At 40.7% G+C, this 18,958-nt stretch overlaps 1 protein-coding gene across 5 annotated transcripts; it reads right to left on the bottom strand.

The window, feature by feature from the left end:
- Positions 1 to 428: 428 nt before the first annotated feature.
- Positions 429 to 17,855, bottom strand: MS4A7 (membrane spanning 4-domains A7). Of its 5 annotated transcripts, XM_055354215.2 has the most exons (9): positions 17,692 to 17,855; positions 16,317 to 16,371; positions 14,689 to 14,782; positions 13,085 to 13,245; positions 11,151 to 11,285; positions 9,601 to 9,657; positions 6,777 to 6,983; positions 3,583 to 3,684; positions 2,412 to 2,585 (listed from the first exon to the last, which is right to left on the bottom strand). In XM_055354215.2, exons 4-9 carry the CDS (start codon positions 13,229 to 13,231, stop codon positions 2,511 to 2,513), a joined length of 723 nt encoding a protein of 240 aa, XP_055210190.1. In that variant the 5' UTR covers positions 13,232 to 13,245; positions 14,689 to 14,782; positions 16,317 to 16,371; positions 17,692 to 17,855; the 3' UTR covers positions 2,412 to 2,510. The 5 variants fall into 5 exon arrangements, with proteins under 5 accessions (XP_004051319.2, XP_004051320.2, XP_055210190.1 ...); XM_055354216.2 differs by lacking the exon at positions 14,689 to 14,782 and having other exon boundaries at positions 13,085 to 13,244; XM_055354214.2 differs by lacking the exon at positions 16,317 to 16,371.
- Positions 17,856 to 18,958: the final 1,103 nt, after the last annotated feature.

The raw sequence follows: 18,958 nt of genomic DNA, 5'->3' as shown, positions 1-18,958 counted from the left end.
AGTACCGTATCCAGAAGACTTATTCTCTTGTCAATTTGCTTACAAACATATGGTAAACAAAGAATAGATGGTATATATGAAACAAGTCCTTATACATATGTTAATGAGTTATAAAGGAACTAAAACTTATGGAATATTCCTTATGTTCTGGGAACTGTGTAGAAGGTGTTGACATGCACTAACATTTACTCTTTTAACAGTTCTACAATGCTGAAACTGAGGAACAGCAAGATTATGTCACCCAAAGACATACGGGACAGGGGAAGGGGCAAACTCAACTTGACCTGTCTCCAAAATCTATGTTTTTTAAACTCAGCCACGCTTCTGCTCTCCTTTGAAAGGAGTTTCTCACTTTTACTTGATGAATTTTCTAACTTACTGTTTAACCATATTTCTCTGTATTATAAAAATCAGTAGATAACTTTGAATTTCGATTTTTTTCCATCTTTATTGAGGTATATTTGACAAATAAAAATTATATATATTTAGGGTGTACTACATGTTTTGATATACATATACATTCCAAAATGATTACCACAATCCAGCTAATTAACATATCCATCACCTCACGTAGTTATCTTTTTTTTTGTAGTGAGAACATTTAAGAACATTTAACAATTCTTTGCATTTTCAAATTAAACAAAAAAAAATCAGTAGTAAAGATGCTATAGGACCAGATGGAGTTGCCCCTTTATAACAGAGAATATTTTAGCTTTCATAAAGTTAAGCAAAATCTAATGATAGTCAAATCCTTCCTGGTTTGAACTACACAAATACTAATTAAAACAACAGAAACTGCCTTTAGAAATTTTGCTTCCCATATTGATCCTTTATATTCCTAAATTTATTACAATTTTAACTATGAGATAATGAAGGTAAATTGTTCCATAAAACTAAAACCAATGTATACACATAATAACTTGAGTATTTCCTGGTTTGTAGCGACCATCGATAGCAGGGTATCTCAAAATGAGCACTGATGACATTTGGACTCAATAATTCTTTGTTGTAGAAAGTTATAAGATATATATTTTTTAAACTATGCTACTCTTCATTTATTTAGGAAGCCTCATATGCATAGAGAGTGCGAAGTTAAACTGCAGCCACACTGGAATTTCCATAATTGCCCAAGAAATCGAGTTTAATGCAGAGGCTCACACAGAACGTATTACACAAAGAACAGACAAGATAATTGCAGCAATGACTGGGAAGAAAGAATACGCCCATGTGGTACAAAGTGCAGGGGTGATGATCTGAATTACAAAACTGTGCTATAGATCAAACTAGAGCTAATACCCAAACAAACAAATAGACATTATTCTTTTCAGCATGAGCAGCATTTAGCTCCAAGCTAGAAGCAGAAAACATGCCAGTCAGAGATTATCTGTAACTTAAGACTAAGATGTCTTCATTGACTCCTACCCTGAAATGACAGAAGAGAACACAGTTTATGTGCCAATGACTAAATATTCTTTTTTATTTTATTTTATTCATTTATTTAAAATAAATGAATTCAAAGACTATATATAGTCTATTTTTATTTTTATTTATTTATTTTATTTATCTTGAGATGGAGTTTTGTTCTTGTAGGCCAGGCTGGAATGCAATGGTGCAGTCTCCGCTCACTGCAACCTCCCCCTCCCGGGTTCAAGTGATTCTTCTGCCTCAGCCTCCCAAGTAGCTGGAACTACAGGTGCGCACCACCATGCCTGGCTAATTTTTTGTATTTTTAGTAGAGACGGGGTTTCACCTTGTTGGCCAGGCTGGTCTCAAACTCCTGACCTCGGGTGATCCGCCCACCTCGGCCTACCAAAATGCTGGGATTACAGGCGTGAGCCACTGTGCCCAGCCAAGAAGGCCGTTTTTAAACAATAGAACGAGCACCACTGGTTGGTGCCACAGGATTGCAGAGATTTGGATTTACATGGTAAGATTCATGGGAGGCAGGGACGTGCTTGCTGTGTGTTCAGAGGTAATCCTGAGCACTTGAGAAGATCTCTTTGCTGCCTTCCACCTAATGGCTCATGAAAAAGGGCCCAGTAGGTCTGTTTCTCAGAGAGTGTCCAGGGCAGAGTAGTTTAATTATATATAGTCTTTAATTTTTAATTAAAGTTTTCTTACAATCCCTAATATGTAATATTTAAGCAATATCAGTGTGAAAATAATACAGAAACAGCCTGCAGAGTCACGCGACTTACCAAACTCACACTAGCATGAGTGCACATTTTCCCTTCTGTGTATCACCTTCTGCTCAGTTTACCCAAAGCAGTTTATAAAGTTTATGACCATTTTGGAAGACTGGCTGATAACATTTTACTGACTTGGGCTTTGAGGAAATTATTTTCAAGAGAAATTAAATAATGACTCATAGTAAACAAACACAAAACAAAGGTTTTTTTTTTTTTTAGTTTATTTCACAGTATCTAAAATGGCAGAGATTTCAGGAAAGTCTAATCACACTTGACCATGAGTGTTGGGTTGCTTTTCCTTCCTCTGAGGCCAAGAGTTACTTATATCCAAGACCGTGAAGAACTCTTTTTGACCTGTTGGATATGATCTTGTGACTGGGTCAAGGAAAATGAACTCTAGAAAATACATAATTGGTTAGAATTTTTAAACTTTGATTTCGGAGATTAAAAAAGATAACTCATAATACCTTTTCCCCAAGTTTTGTGTAGTACTAGTTCTTCCAACTTTGCCATAATATGTAATTGCAGCAATATTAATTAAAAATAATGCAATTCTCCAGTCTGCTAATTATTTTACTATTTTAAATAGGATCATAGTTAAATCATAATTCATCCAAATTCTATAAACATTTCTTTTGTTGTAGCCTTTAGGGGAAATGAAAATATTTTAAAATTATAACATCAAGAGCTAAGGGGATGTAAGGAAGAGCACAGGGAAGCATAAACAGGACAGAGACATTCTAGTAAAGTCTCATCACATTAACAAGGAAACTTGGCGAGGGAGACTCTCTCGGGAGGCAGGTGGCTGTGTTCCCGATAAAAGTGAGGGGATACGCGTTCTCATTCTCAGCCCAATAGTCTGTGTCATTCATTTTCTATGTAATTTTATCCAAGCCGTGGTTCTTTCATGAGGGGTTGGGCTATGTGATTTCTAAAACCAACTAGCTTAATATTAAGCAATTCTCTAACTGGTCTGCTTCCCAGTAGACACCAGCTGATCCCAGAAGACTAGAGTGTCCTCCGGAAGGAGCCCATTTATATAAAGTCTTTTTTTTTTTGAGACTGAGTCTCACTCTGTCACCCAGGCTGCAGTGCAGTGGTGTGATCTCAGCTCACTGCAACCTCCACCTCCTGGGTTCAAGCAATTCTCCTGCCTCAGCCTCCCAACTAGCTGGGACTACAGGCATGTGCCACTGCACCTGGCTAGTTTTTCGTATTTTTAGTAGAGACGGGGTTTCACTGTTAAACTCATTTTTTTTTGTTATAAAAGTGGCCTTCCATATGCACCTCATGAACAATAATTGATTCTTCTTTTTGCCACTTTTTGAGCCTGGATTATTGTAGCCTGGACCTGAGACACAGCAGGTATCACATGACATGTCAGCATACTCACCCCAGGGTTGTTGGAGTAGAGCTGTTTCCACCAAAAGACAGAACTGTATGCAGCTAATAAGAGCTCCAGCACAGTGAAGACGAGCATCACCACTAGGACACCCTGCAAATCAGGACATGAATGGCTGGTACGCAACACAAGCTAGCCCTTGTGCCTGGCTAAGAGGAGACAGGGCGATGAGGCTCCAGCAATGCAGAGAAAAGGAGACAGGGAAAATTGTTTAATCCTCTTTTCTGCTTTCTCTTTCAGATTTCTTAATGGATGAAAGGAAATAAGCAGCAACTGCATCATCTCAGAACTTTGGTATCCCACCTAATGATAGATGAGAGTAATCTGCCACTTATCTCTGGTTGCTTTTATTATTTTCTTTTTGACTATGGTGTTTTTATTGTCATGATGATATTTCTAGGTGTGTATTTGATTCTGTGTATCCTGCAGTGGTCTCAGTGCATTCCTTCAATCTGAAATCTCATGTTTTTATTAAATTCTAAAAAATTTCTAGTTATTTACTTTTGCATATACTCTCTCTTTTATAATCTCTTACTGGGACTCCTACTAGATATGTATTGAACATCTCCACTTCCCTGCATCCATCATGCCTTTTAGGCTTTCATCCATCTTTTTCAAACACACATAATGTGTTGTGTTCTGTGTGATTTAATCAAATCGAAATTCCATTTCACTCTTTGTTTCCTTGAATATATTGAATCTGCTGTTTAACTGATCTGCTCAGTTTTTAATTTCAAAGACAATTTTCATTTCCAATGATGTGATTTCGTTTTTTTCTCAAATGCACATATATTTTTTTTCCTTTACTGTCCTTTTTTTTTTTTTCCATTTTGGTTTCTATTACTTTTTTTTTTTTTTTTTAGACAGGGTCTCATTCTGTCACCCAGTCTGGAGTGCAATGGTGTGATCTCAGCTCACTGCAACCTCTGCCTCCCGAGTTCAAGTGATTCCCCTGCCTCAGCCTCCCAAGTAGCTAGGATTACAGGCATGTACCACCCTCCCTGGCTAATTTTTGTATTTTTAGTAGAGACGGCATTTCACCATGTTGGCCAGGCTGGTCTCAAACTCCTGGCCTCGGGTGATCCCCCTGCCTCAGCTTCCCAATGTGCTGGGATTACAGGTGTGAGCCACTGCACCTGGCCTGGTTTCTATTACTTTTTAAACATCTTTAATGATTTAAAATGTATTTTCATAATAGCCTTGTTCAAATTATTATGTTATCTCCAATTCTTGAGCTTCTGACTTTCATGTTTCCCCATTTGCTGCCGCTACTCATTTTTTTGTGCTGTTGTTATGTTTCTCATAATATTTGGTTATTAGATAACTTCAGTGTGTAGATGGTGGTAGTAGTAGGGTTCTTTGATAGGGAGGCATCTTGTAAGTTGGGTTTACGGACATCTCCTTAGATAGTAGTTTTAGATTTGATTCTGCTAGAACCTTAGAAGTTTCACATATCTCGTAACAGTTTTTAACTTAATGCTTTTATTTGAGATTCCCCTATTTTATATGTAATTTTGAATTCAGATGGCACACTTGCACAAAGCTTAGTGAGCTGATGGAAGGTTTTCTTGAAACTTCTTGGGATGTTGGGCAGAATTTTCTTTATATTATTTTCACAAATTGAGTAAATATTCAGTATCAGCTTTCAACATTTTTGCAGGGTACTCCATATGAGCTTTATGGCCCTGTCCAATGCCAAATCTTGTCATGGATGTTAAAACTGTGTGATCCTAGCCTCTAATACCAATATTCCTATTCAGACTTCCTTGGTATTTTGGCCTCAGCTCTTGTTTGATGATTTGGCTTTAGGATCCTTCTTAGCTTCTGGAACCTAAGTCATCATTCTTCTTAGATTTGTTTTTCCTTCTGCCCTCCCTTCCTTTCTTCTTCCAACTTTGGCTATATATTTTTTAATTTTTAAAATTTCATTACTTTTGTTCAGGTAATTGCTGTGTTAATTAACAAAGAGTAGGCCTTTGGAGTCTGCTTAGTCTGCTGTATTGCAACTTCTCTGATATTGTAGGAAGTTCTTTTGGACTCCAGTTGTCTCAGAATGGGAGGCAGTTTGAGGTAATGAAATTCATTTTCTTTAAATTAAACCCCCAATATGCCTCTCCCACCCCCATTGCTTTACCAGATGTCTGTTGTGCACCAGGATGACACTATCTACTGGGTTTCCTCCAGACGGGTCTCTGTGCTCTTCCACTTCCTCAAGTTCCTGAACCAAAGGGGTTGCTTTTGACAATCTCTGGGTCACATGAGCAGACCCACGGGAGTGCAAAAGCTAGCACACATTTTCTGAGATTTGTGAGATAGATGGATCCAAGGGAATGAGAGATACTACCTTGGGTTCCCTGTGCTCCTACTAGGAGGATTCACAGAGGAAGAAGTCTTTCTTCTTAAAAGGCCACTGGTTTATGGTTTTAACACCATGATACTATATTTATAGGATTGAATAAGCAAGGCTTGTCACCACAAACAGGTAGTGATCATCAAGTTTGGGAGAAAGGTGCCAAGAAAATGCTGCCCAGAGAGGTTGACATTTTTTCTAGAAGTCAAATCTGCTGTCTCCCTTCCCACCACTCTCTGTCAGCCCTGTTAGACCAAAGTACAAAATAACTATGTATTTGGACTTAAGGTTCAAGTTTTGTGCCTAACATAATGTAGCATACAGGCTTGCATTTGAAGATTAACTTAAACACTGTACAGCCTCTACTAGTCCTCAATTCACTGATGATCAGAAGACAAGCATCTTTAAGGGGTAGGGGCATCCAACCCCTGGAAAAGAACCCAAAAGAGATAATCCCAAATTAAAATATAATTCAAATGAAGAATATTTCTGCCTGTGATGAGTAGGAAGAATATTTCTGCCTGTGATGAGTACAACAAAGGTTGTACTTTAAGAGTTAAACCCATTAAGGTTGGAATGTTTGTGATTAAGAAAGACCAGTGGAGGGATAGACTCCCTACTGTCCTTCTTGATTTCCTCTTTCGACTTTCTATAGTACATCCCCCACACCATGCAGTCAGCAGACAGGCCTCTTCCAACCACAAGTTTTTGTTTATTTCTGTCTGTCTCCAGGCATTCGGACCGACCAACCAGAGACTGCCAGAAAAGCAGAGAGTATGCAAAGGGGAGACACAGAGATTTCACATGACAGGATATTCAATCTGAAACTACTCACTGTTAAACTGACACTGGTCAGGAGACAATCTTTGATTTCATATATTGGATAATAGTACTCCGAATAAGGCAATGAGGATAGATAATCCATTTCTGAGCCACAATGTTGAGAGGCAGTCCTCAGGGCTACCATGCTGTCAGCAAGGAGGAAGAGGCCTGCTCCTGCAGTAACAGAACTCACTGCATTTGAGGTCAAGCTGCTCAGGTCCTGAAAGAGAAACTCTGCATTGGGTTCTCATCACAGAATCAGCACGTGACACTATTAGTCCTCTGTCCATTGTACTGCAATGGTGCTTCCTTGGGTCTGTTTCCTTCCTGTTTCCTTGTGTGGGTACAAACTGTGTTTTATTCATCTTTGTATCTCTTGTCGTTATTTAGTTAATCATGTGATATAATTAGTAAATGCTTATTGAATAAGAAAATGCATGGATAATTCCTTCTTAGGGAGAGGGGTTCTGGCCCCTTGACTCTCTATAGCTCTCAAGATAGAGACAGTGCTGCTCAGGTCACTGCCAACATCTCCCATGACTTCCTCAATAGCCTTAGAATCATTCTGTTGCCTTCAGGGCTTCTAGAATATGGGCTTCGGTCCCCTCTGGTAAACTGAATCCATGACTTTGATTTACATAAAAGAGCAGCTTCAGAGAAAAGGTGGAGGCAAACTGGAAAAGTTGGAAAACCTATCTATAGGTCTGTGGGAACATAAAATAGACTTTCAATTGACAAGCAATTGATCCTGAATTGACAATCAATATTTGTTCAATATGACAAGCGTATGCCTTCGATTTTCCTAAGTGACAGGGCATGAGGCAGAGGCGCATGGGCTTAGACCCTGTGCTTCTCTCTCCACCCATTCACAAACAGAAATATTATCAGACTGTAGCCACTTTTCCCACAAACCTTGGAGGGAGAAAGGGAGGAAGCAGCTATAAAGCCTTTGCTTCTCTCCGTAGCAGCCTTTCTCTCTTCCCTGCCACACACCCATAGAGGTGATTTAGGGAAAAGCCACATCCTGACTCAAGAAGATACAGGGCCTGGTTAGGCACAGATGAGGACACATGGATGGTGCATGAGGCTGGTATATGCTCCTGATGATTGAAGCTGCAGTCTAGAACCCAGGATTATGGAAGAGAGTTTTGAAGAGTTCACAGCATTCATTGGTTGGAGTCATACTTCTGGACTTAGAATCTGAAATCCTCTCCTCCTATTCCCAGCTCTGTCACTGGCCCATCATCTGTCACTGATCCATCTGTGTGCTTGAGCAAGTCCTTCTTACTCTGGGCTTCAGTTATCTCTTTTATAAAATGTGGAAGATGAATCTTCTGATCTCAGAAGTGGCTTCCCAAATGCACTGAATACACAGAAAGGGAAATCTATGCTTGGACTTGACAACAATGTGGGCTCCACAAGTGGGACAAAGAACAACATGTGGGCTCCATTGCTCATATGGTAGCTTTGGGCAAAGATACTGCCCACTGGGACTACTTTTCCTTCAAAGACTCAGCACGTGAATCCATATAGCTACAGAGCTGGAGTAGAAAAGGGCAGGACAACCATCCTTCCCAACATACATTGTCTTCCAATGATGCTTAAACAGAGAGGAGCATGTGCTGGAAACCTCGCACAGAGCCTGGCACATCAGTGTCTTTGCTAGTGAATCTTCATGCTATGGGAGAATCCTGTCTCCTAAAATGTAGAAGAGGAGTTGGGAAATGGTGTGGTGAATGTGGTTCTCATAGGCCTGATCCACCTGTAGGTATTCCAACTTTTTCAGTTTGCTTTTGTCTTTTCTCTGAAGCCACTTTTTTAAGTAAGAAGACATACATTGGGTTTCTAGGGAGGGACCAAAGGTCATATTCTAGATGCACTTAGGGCAATGTAATAATTCTAAAGTTGTTGAGGAAGCCAGGGGTATGTTGGCAGTGGCATGAGTGGTATTGTCTTTGAGTTTGGTGCTGCAATCAGTGCTGACATTGCAGACATCCCCCTCACCCCTACTCCATCACCCTCATTTTCTCCCACCTTACTTTAAACTGATTTTTTTTCTCAAACATCGAATTATCAAGCATGGGTCTTTGGATGGAAATAGTCTCCTCCAGCCTGGATGAAGATGGCAACACCCTCTTCTGACAGAGGAATGAATGCCTCCCCACCTGATATTTGACTGAATGAGGTTTATTTCAGTTGCTTAAATAGTAGAACTTTGAAAATATATCATGGACTTCTTTCAACTTGTTACCATGGTCACAGAGTAGGGTAAACCAGTTATTCTGGTTTGCCTGGGGAGTAAGGGGTTTCCCAGGATATAGGCTTTCTGGGCTAAAACTGAGACAGTCCTGGGAAAACCAAGACAATTGGTCACCCTGACGCTGAAGGGCTAGAATTTGTGTGAAGTCCCAACTCTATGAATTGGGACATTTGGCATCAAAAAGAACCCCAAGAAGCAGGTTTTATAGAAAAAAGGATCTGTAGGCTCTCTCTGGGATGGGTGGCTACCTTACTCAAGGTCAAGGTTACAAGCTATAAAGAGTCCATGGTACATTTAAAAATGTACACTTTTTAAATAACTGAGGTAAACCTCCTCCAAGCTTGGAATATAATCCAGGAGCAACATTGTGTAGACGAAAGAGCACTGGTCTAGAAGGCAAGAAATTTGGGCTCTACTCTTGGTTCTACCAATGGGACAGCCAGGAAAACCTGGGCTTCCTAGCCTGTTCTAGGCTTTTTCTCTCTAAATTGTAAAATAGGGATTTTTAAACTAGAAGAATTAACTCTGACGTTCCTTCAATTCCAACCAGCTGAGATTTGATGGTCCTTATACTTACAAAGGGCTTAGTTGATTGTTTTCCAGAGATAATTGAGAGGGATCCAGTAATGCCAAACTGCCCAGAAGAGAGAGAAATGATCAGTTCAGTTGTCTTGTGGAAATGTGCCCACCATGTCACTGTCAATCACTCAATCAAAAAGTGATGTTGGAAAACTTTTAGGGAGAGAACACTGCAGAAATCATGTGGATCTATATTGCTAGATAGGCCTAATTCCCACCTGATATAAGAATGTCTATATTGACTTTGAATGACATGCAGATGCACAGAGGGGTTGGATTTGTTTTAGTGGAAATCACTAGGAACTGAGGAGGCCTGGAGAAAAGGTGTACCTGGGAAGGAGAAGAGTGTTACTAAATTACAGGGTTGAAAGAGAGGAGGTTGAGATGGACCAATGACTTGAATGGACAGAGAGATTGGAACAGCCAACAGAAGCACTCAGGAAAGAGGCTCTGATGGGACAAGGTGCGAAACACATGGACTGGAAGTTATTGGTGTATGTTGCTTGAGTCAGAATGGGAGTCGAGGAAAGTGGGAAGAGCAGGCTCAGATGTGAAGTCTTTATCATAAAGCCCCAGAAATCAGTATTTAATCTCAGTGGTATTAAAGATCCAGCTGGCAGAGGAAGGGTATTCTGAGAAGCTGAAAAGTTGCTTAAGTGTGTGGCTTGGATATTGAATAATCACAGGCAAAGAGGGTCCAGTATGAGCTAACGCTAGCTTCTCTAAGGAGATGTGGGACCCCCAACCACTGGTTACAGGAGAAGTCAAGGACAAATTGTGCTCTGGGGCAGGACCAGGGCCTCCTTATGTGACTGCACAGTTTGTGTTCACACAGGGACTGTATCCACACAGAAGTGGTACCTTAGTATAGTTCATCTGCCTAGAATATTTGCTTTTTATCCTTTGTACCAAATATTACGTGGAGAAGAAATAACCCTTTGTGGGAAGTGTGAGTCTGCCCTGGCCACTCTCTGAAAAATGGATCTACTGGGCCCTTTTTCATGAGCCATTAGGTGGAAGGCAGCAAAGAGAGTTTCTCTAGTGCTCAGGGTTACCTCTGGACACACAGCAAGCATGTCCCTGCCTCCCATGAATCTTACCCTTGTTAATCCAAATCTCTGCAAACCTGTGGCATCAACCAGTGGTGCTCGTTTTATTGTTTAAAAATGGCCTTCTCACTCTCTACCTGAAAAGTTGATTATTCTTACAATGGAGGGAATCCAATGGCCTCATCAAAGCCTCAAAGAGGGATATGGAAAAGCATCCACTTTTCTAGAGGTATGCTGTAATGCCAGGTAAGAAATTCTGTGCTGGTATACCCATTGTATTACCATTCCCTCTTGCCCCCTGCTCTGCAGGAAGACAGATTAAGTCTCTCTGCTGCTCTTCTTGAATAGGGGAAATGTGATGTGGGGCAATGATAGAAGGAAAGTCGAGGCCTTGCCGCCTTTTGCCTCCTGGCCTCTTGGAGTCTGAGTCACTCCACAACTATGCACCTGGTTAGCATTTATAAAGCATGTCCCCTCTTAGAGTCCCCATTCTACTCACACACAGAGCTCCTAAAAATGGGTACCCAGACATCAAAGTGGTGGAAATTGCTGGATTGAAGTGGGAGGGGTAGGGAGCAAAAACCAAGATGGCCCCCAGACTTGAAATCAACAGGCAACACAGGATCTGGACAGTCTACAAGAGAGAAGACAGGAAATCTAGACTGCACTTCAAACAGATAAAAGTGATTATTTGAATGCACATGGTAAAGTATAAAGAGTATAAAATACATTATAATTTGTTATATTAAAGAGGAAAAATGTTACAAGGAGCCAATCGATATGCTTCTAGAGGAAGTCATGTATAGCTAACCTCTTCTTTTCTGATAGGATTATTAAACCAGCAAATCGGAAAGTGATCATACACACATTTTAACTTTTTTTGAAAAAGATACTTGACAGTTTTTAAATTTATTTTCTTGAAAAGTAGATAAAAAAGTTGTCCAGTGAGGTGGAAATAGAGAGCAAACTTTTCACAGGAGTGTTAATGAAGAGATTTTTCAGTTGAAATTAGATAGAGCAGGTCATCTCTTCTGCTGTAATTCATCTTATTTTGTTCATCATTGGATTTTAATAATAATTATTTCACAAGTGGGAGAACTGAAGTTTAGCTGTTAGCTTGCTCTAAAGCCCATGCTTTTGCTCATAGTTTAATGCATGTGCAATTGAAAGATGATGCAAACATAGGAGAAATAAAAAAAGAAGTCAACCATTCACATCATCAACAGTTATTGAATACCACAACAGGTATGTTGTGTGCCAGGCACGAGGGAATGAAGCAAATGAAAATCACTACCATTGGAGAGCTTATATGTGTACTATGTCTTGTCTGTAAAGGTACAGACAAGTTCCATGCAAGGCAGAATAGAGTTAAGAGCAAAGTAGTAGGACATGAGGCTTGTGAAGTACTGGAGGCATGGTGCAAACTATGTAGGGATTTTTAGGCTATGTTTTACCAACTTTGCTTTTCATTTTGAGCAAAAAAGGAATCCCACTGGATAATTTTGAGCCAGGAGAATACATGATCTAACTTTCATTTTTAAAAGATTACTCTACCTGCTGTACTAAGAATAGATTGTAAAGAAACAGGGCAGGGAGATCCATCTAAATAGGCAGCGAATAGGACCTGGGTATTATAAGAGGGTATTCAAAACCACATGGAGATTAAAGTTCTGGATATGAGGGATGATGATCTGGGACACTTGGGTGTCTTATAGTTACTCATATGAACGGGGAAAAATGGGTCATGAGATTAGTCTTGATCGTCTCATCTCAAAATATTTGAAAAATGAGCTCAAAGTTAATTTAATCATATTGAGTAAAATCCATATGGTTAAATAGAAAATTTTTACTGTACTAACGACAAAATAAGAAAGACTAATTTGTGGCTGGGCACAGTGGCTCATGCCCGTAATCCCAGCACTTTGGGAGGCCAAGGCGGGCAGATCACGAGGTCAGGAGTTCAAGACCAGCCTGGCCAATATGGTGAAACCCCATCTCTACTAAGAATACAAAAATTAGCCGGGAGTGGTGGCGTGCACCCATAGTCCCAGCTACTCGGGAGGCTGAGGCAGAAGAATCACTTGAACCCAGGAGGCGGAGGTTGCAGTGAGCTGAGATCGTGCCACTGCACTCCATGCTGGGTGACAGAGGGAGATTCTGTCTCAAAATAAATAAATATATAAATAAATAAAATAAGAAAGTCTAACCTGTTAATTGTGAAGCATGGTAGTGAAAAAGATCTAGTGGTTTTAGTTTCTAGAAACTGCTGCAGAGCTTTAAGAGTCTTCCCTTAAAGCTCCATTTCATGTCCTCATTAGCCTGGAGTCAGCCAGAAAAGAGTGAAAGAGTTTCCCAGACCCACTGTAGATCTGTAATCTAGATACATTTACAAAGTATTTTCTCAATATTCCCCTTATAATGAGGTGGACTTACCCCAAGAACGGTGGTTTCTGTTGGCAGCCCGTTCTGCAGGTAATCTTCGTTTTGGTACATGTGTCCAGGTTTCTCTCTTTGAGGGATAGTGATGCCCTTTGGTGTAAAGCTGTGAGAAACCCCCGTGGTTTGGGATTGTAATAGCATGATGCTGATGATGCTGGAAGAGGCATCAAAACTCAGTTACTTCCCAAGGTTTGACTTACAGACATAAACTTCCCAGGGACCATACTTTGTAGGAACTTAAGAAGGTATTTGCCATTATTCCAAGGCTGGTTGTCCTTCAGAAACAAAACATGGGGATCAGTGGAGCATTGGAAAGTGGGCATGCTGGGCACAGTTCATCCATTGTGGTCAAGAAGCATGTCACTGGGAGAGTACTGTACACATTTTGAGGGGTCCCACAATTGAGAGGTGAGCAAATCACATAGAACTTGCTTTGTAGCCCTGAATGTGTCCATCTCCCTCTCCCTCCAGTGACCTCTGCTTCCAGCTTCCCTTCCCTATCTCCTGTGTCTCTGCTTCACTTGTGCTACCTTCTCACACCACATCTTCCAGGATTACACTTTTATGCTACACCTGCACTGATCAGTCTTCTACTCCAGTCTTCATTTTGTCTTCATAAAAATGTTGAGGATGAATGCTGTTCCACTTTCCTTTCCTATAGTGAGATGGCCTGTCCCATCCGGAATCTTCCTCCTTGCTTATATTGGCTTCGTAATTAGTAATGTAAACATTTACTTAACTCCTGCTGAATTCCAAGCATTAGACCATTGCAGCTCTAATCCTTATAACAACCCTATAACTTACATGTTATTAAATCAATTTTATACATTAGAAACCTGGGGCTAATAAGCTCAAGTGACTTTCATTGAATGAAATAGTCACATAAAGTACTTAGCCTGGCACTTAGAATGTGTTCAATATATGGTAGCAAATATTAACAGCCTGTGTTTACATGACTGGATTGAGACTTATCTGGCTCAGACGCTTGTGATATTTTTTTCTCTATGCCATGTTAATTCTCCTCCTCTTCCTCTTCCTTCCTAACATTTCCAGTTCCCTTGTAGATTCCAGGAGCAAGTTGTCTGCCACCACTAACTCAGCAGCATTGCTGGGCCTCTGTGGTGTCAGCAACAAGGCTCAGCACCTGAAATGTTGCCCAGATTTGTTTTCAGCTCAACATTCTCCCTACTGAAGGCCAGAGTTTAGTTAAAGGCTTGTCATCCTTGAAAGGTGCCACAGCTCTGCTGCCTGACATTTTGCCTCAATGTGTTGGTGCTTTAGGAATGGTTCCGGCCTCTCTTGGGTGGAGTGAATAACATGTAAAAATTGGAAATGACACCTAGAATCTCTTCCTAGTGAGGGAGATGGAAAAGTGCACTGGGATGGGAGTCCAGTGCCTAGGCATCTAGTTGCACATCTGAGCATATGTCTTGGAGTCCAGTCCTATGTTCAGATCCCATATCCACCAATTACTGCTAAACTCACCCTGGGCAAGGTATTTTCACCACTTCATAGGTTTGTGGTACAGGTTGGATAAGATGACACATATAATGGACTCAACATAGGGGGAGGCATGTGATAAACTCCCAAAACATATCAGTTTTATCTAATATTCATTGGAAGCCCAGTTCTGATATTGATGAGCTGGCCGTAGACAGGATACTTTCCCTCATGCATCCCCAGTTTCCTTATCTGTAAAATAAGGATAATGACACTATCCTGAAGGACTCTTGTGAGGATTTGAATGACACACTTGAGTGCCTTTTGTTGTAACTCTCTGAGTTTTATCAGGTGTTCCATAATAGTCGATCCATGTTTGGACCTCCATTTTATTTCTACTCCTAGATCTGTGCCTTAGTCTAGTTTCTCATGCTCTCCGGGCATGAGATACTTTATCTGAAGAATTATTAAGCCTAAAGTTCTCTTTGTTTAAGGAGATAATTTTCATTTCTTGGAATTTTGAAATCTGGGTAGAAGTGTGGGTGAGGTTACATGTCCTGAGGGGAATAATATTGAAGCTGAATCCCCGCAGTGGAGCCAGGGTGAGCCTTCCAGCACATCTTTAAAGCCAGAGAAGGAGAAAAAGTCTCAGGCTTAGAGAAATTCTAGGTTCCAGAATCAAACAGTAGTTCATGATAAAATGATAATCATTGCTAACATTGATTGGGCACGTACTATGAATGTGGCATTCTATTAAGAGCTTTGTGACAGTCTCATTTAATCTGCACTCTCAGAGATGGGTGCTGAACTTTGAAGATAAGAAAAATGAGGCTTGGAGAGGTGAAATAGCTTGTGCAAGGTTGCTTATCTAGCAGGTAGTGGAGGCAAGATTTGGGCACAGGCCATCTAACACCAGAGCTCTTCTATATCCCTGTAGGTTTGTGCTCGCCCGGCTAGCTACAACTGATTCTCATCCTCTCTATTCTTCCTCCCCTATTGTTGAAGCATTGGCTGCCACTCATCAGTTCCATATCCTCTCCCAGGGACATTGCTGATCTTAGGGAATATAGGTTGAAGATTTCTATTTCCCAACTTGCTTTCATGTTGTAGAAACTTGGCTTTTACCTTGCTCTGTGTGGCTCAATAGCCCAAATATACCAACTAGACTCCTTCCTACTAGTCTTCATCACCAGCCTCCTGAGTTCTGGGTTCCTTTCTTTATTTTTCGAATCTCATACCTAAGGACTGCAGAAAATGCTTGATTCTCAGCCTGAAGGTAGGACTTGAAAGTTTAATTGATACTTTCAGGCTATAGCCTATCTGATACCATGAACATTCATTTTCCTTTGTTATTTCTTAACTGTTTGTTCTGTTTGAAAGAGTGCATAAAGTACCACCATTACAAGGGAATACAGTTTGAAGAAGAAAACAAATTAGCTCCTTAACTTTCAACTGCCACCCAATCACTCTCATTTCCTATGCATATATTCTTTACGTTCTCTCTTCCCATCTGTCACTTTGTCTCTCTCCTCTTTATATATGTTCACAGACATTCACAATTCTACAGAAATAGTCATTCTATCCGTGCCATTTTATAACTGTTCCTTTTGCACTCAACATTATTCTGTAGACATCTTTGACCAATGAATAGAAATAATAAAAATCCTAAATTTAAAAGCAAATGATAGATTCTGATACATGGCACAACATGGATGAACCTTGAAGACAATATGGCAAGTGAAATAATCCAGTCACAAAAGGACAAATATTGTATGATTCTACTTACGTGAGGCACCTAGATGAGTTAAATGCACAGAAGGTAGAATGGTGGTTGCCAGGGGCTGGGGGGAGAGGGGAATGGAAAGCTGTTGTTTAATGGGCATGGAGTTCCAGTTTGGGAAGACAAGAAAGTTCTGGAGTTGGGTGGTGGTGATGGTTGCACAATGGTGTGAATGTGCTTAATGCCACTGAACTGTACACCTAAAAATGGTTAAGGCTGGGTGCAGCGGCTCATGCCTGTAATCCTAGCACTTTGGGAGGCCAAGGCGGGCAGATCACCTGAGGTCAGAAATTCAAGACCAGCGTGGCCCTTCTCTACTAAAAAAATACAAAAATTAGCCAGGCATGATGGTGAGTGCCTGTAATCCCAGCTACTCAGGAGGCTGAGATGGGAGAATCGCTTGAACCCGGAAGACGGTGGTTGCAGTAAGCCAAGATCACGCCACTGCACTCTAGCCTGGGTGGCTGAGCAAAACTCTTTCTCAATTAAAAAACCAACCAAACAAACAAACAAAACAACAACAACAAAAAAAACATGGTTAAAAGGCTACAATTATTTTAAGTATATTTTACTACAACCAAAAAGCCAAATGGTATATTTAAATAAATGGAGGTCTCTAGATTCATTTAATCAATCACATATTCATGACTATTTAGGTGGTTTCTATTTTTTCTTTTTGCCACTATGAACAATGCAGTAATGAACATCTTTGCACTTTTGTGATGCCTCCTGCATTTAATTATTTCAGAGTGACGTGTGGAAGTGGATTTATTACATTTAAATCTATGACACTTAAATTTTGATACACGTTGCTACTTCTAGGAGGAATCCTATATAACTAAGATTCTTTATGTTTCACAAAAGTCTCCAGACTGATGCTATCATCTCCAAACACCACAGTCTGAGAAGATGCTTTGTCCTTCCACATTCGCCTTGTGGAGATAGACTGGAGAGACCCACACCTTTCAAGACAGCTCTAAAATCCGTGCTTTGAAGATAAATCATGACATGGAGGTCAACAGCTCTGCCCAGCAATTTTCTGTATTACAGAATTAGAGTAGGACCATGGGGTTCTGATGCAAGATTCAGTCTAATTGCACAGTATTTGTTGAGAGTAGACTCTGTGTAAGACTGAGTGACACACCAGGAGAATGCAGAACATTGAGGAAAATCACCTCAATGAGGGAAACCTAAGAATGGTTTTACCCAATTTTCTTATTTGACAAGTGAGTAAACTGAGACCCAAAAAGGGGACTGAGCTGACGCTCCAACTCACACAGGTGGTCAGAATCAGAGACAGGATGATAATCCAATTCCCTGGCTGTCTTTTCAAAAGCACACAATCTTCCCCAAAAGTCATGATCTAAACCAAGGTGCCTACCTGTTCTCACAGCCTGGTCCTGTGTGCTGTGGCTGGGGGTCAGCTCACCTCTGGGGAGCGCTCAGCTGAAACCTCCCACTGGCTGTTCCTGCCAGAACGATCTTGGTGCTCTGCTCTCCAGCCTCTGAGACTTCCTGTCCCTTTCTTAGAGCAGTATTTATGATTACACAGGATGTGAATTTTGCTGTAGTTACAGACAGTCGATATATAAAAAGTGCCTCTGCTTCCTCTTTCTAAATTCTGAGGTCTGGAAAAATGACACAAGATAGAAGTGACACATGAGAAAAAGACCTTTGTGCAGACTAGTGATTTGTATGGTCCCAGTTAAAATTCATTTTCCCTACTCCTACATAGAATTATTTAAGTCATCTAGTCTTGCTTAGCCTGAGTTTTCTTGTCTATTAAATGGTGGATGGATAATAATAATTCCACTCTGTAGATGTTGGGAGAATTAAAGAAAAAAGATGCAAAGAGTTTACAAAAAGTAGACACTTAATAAATATTGATAATAGTAATGTTAGTTTTGAATTTTGGAGAATCTATTCTCTCACTTTCCAGGCTCTTGGTAAGCTGAAAGCAACCTGTGGAAAATTCCGTGTCTCCTTGTTACTTCTTTTGGGTGTTTCCATTCTCCATCTTTGGCCTCATGCTCAGGGAAGTCCAGGCGCATCTTGGGAAAGATGCCAGTGGATTGGCGTCAGAGGCAGAGTCATCAGGCTCCACACAAGCTCATATCTGGGGAAGTATTTGTTGTTGAGGGGACACTGTTGCCACTTTCACATCCCTTTTAAGGCTTCTTGTAGACTAGCCATTGTTCAGAAGGGTAGGGTTTAAGATGGCTCTGGGACGTGCAACAGCTGGTGGCACAACATGCTCCATATACAGTCTCCATTTCCTGAAGAGTGGCAAGGCTGTCCCTTAACAGAGGAGCAAACCTAAGCCTGGGAGATTTAAATAACTCATAAACTACTTGGAGGGTATTTTAGTCCAGTTCTTCTCCAAATGAGGTGATATTGCTGAAGGAATCTGCCCCCAGTCACATGTCTAGTCTGTGGAAGAGGCAGGAATCTAATTCACATCTCTTGGCACTGAGGTCTGGGCTTGCTTCATGGCAAGAGTCTGCCATTTGGTCAACATCTTTTTTTTTGAGATGGAGTTTTTTGCTCTTGTTGCTCAGGCTGGAGTGCAATGGTGCAATCTCAGCCCACTGTAACCTCCACCTCCCAGGTTCAAGTGATTCTCCTGCCTAAGCCTCCCCAGTAGCTGG

Source organism: Gorilla gorilla, chromosome 9, assembly GCF_029281585.2.
Source record: "Gorilla gorilla gorilla isolate KB3781 chromosome 9, NHGRI_mGorGor1-v2.1_pri, whole genome shotgun sequence".
NCBI lineage: Eukaryota > Metazoa > Chordata > Mammalia > Primates > Hominidae > Gorilla > Gorilla gorilla.
This window is presented reverse-complemented; position numbering and strand designations above follow the sequence as displayed.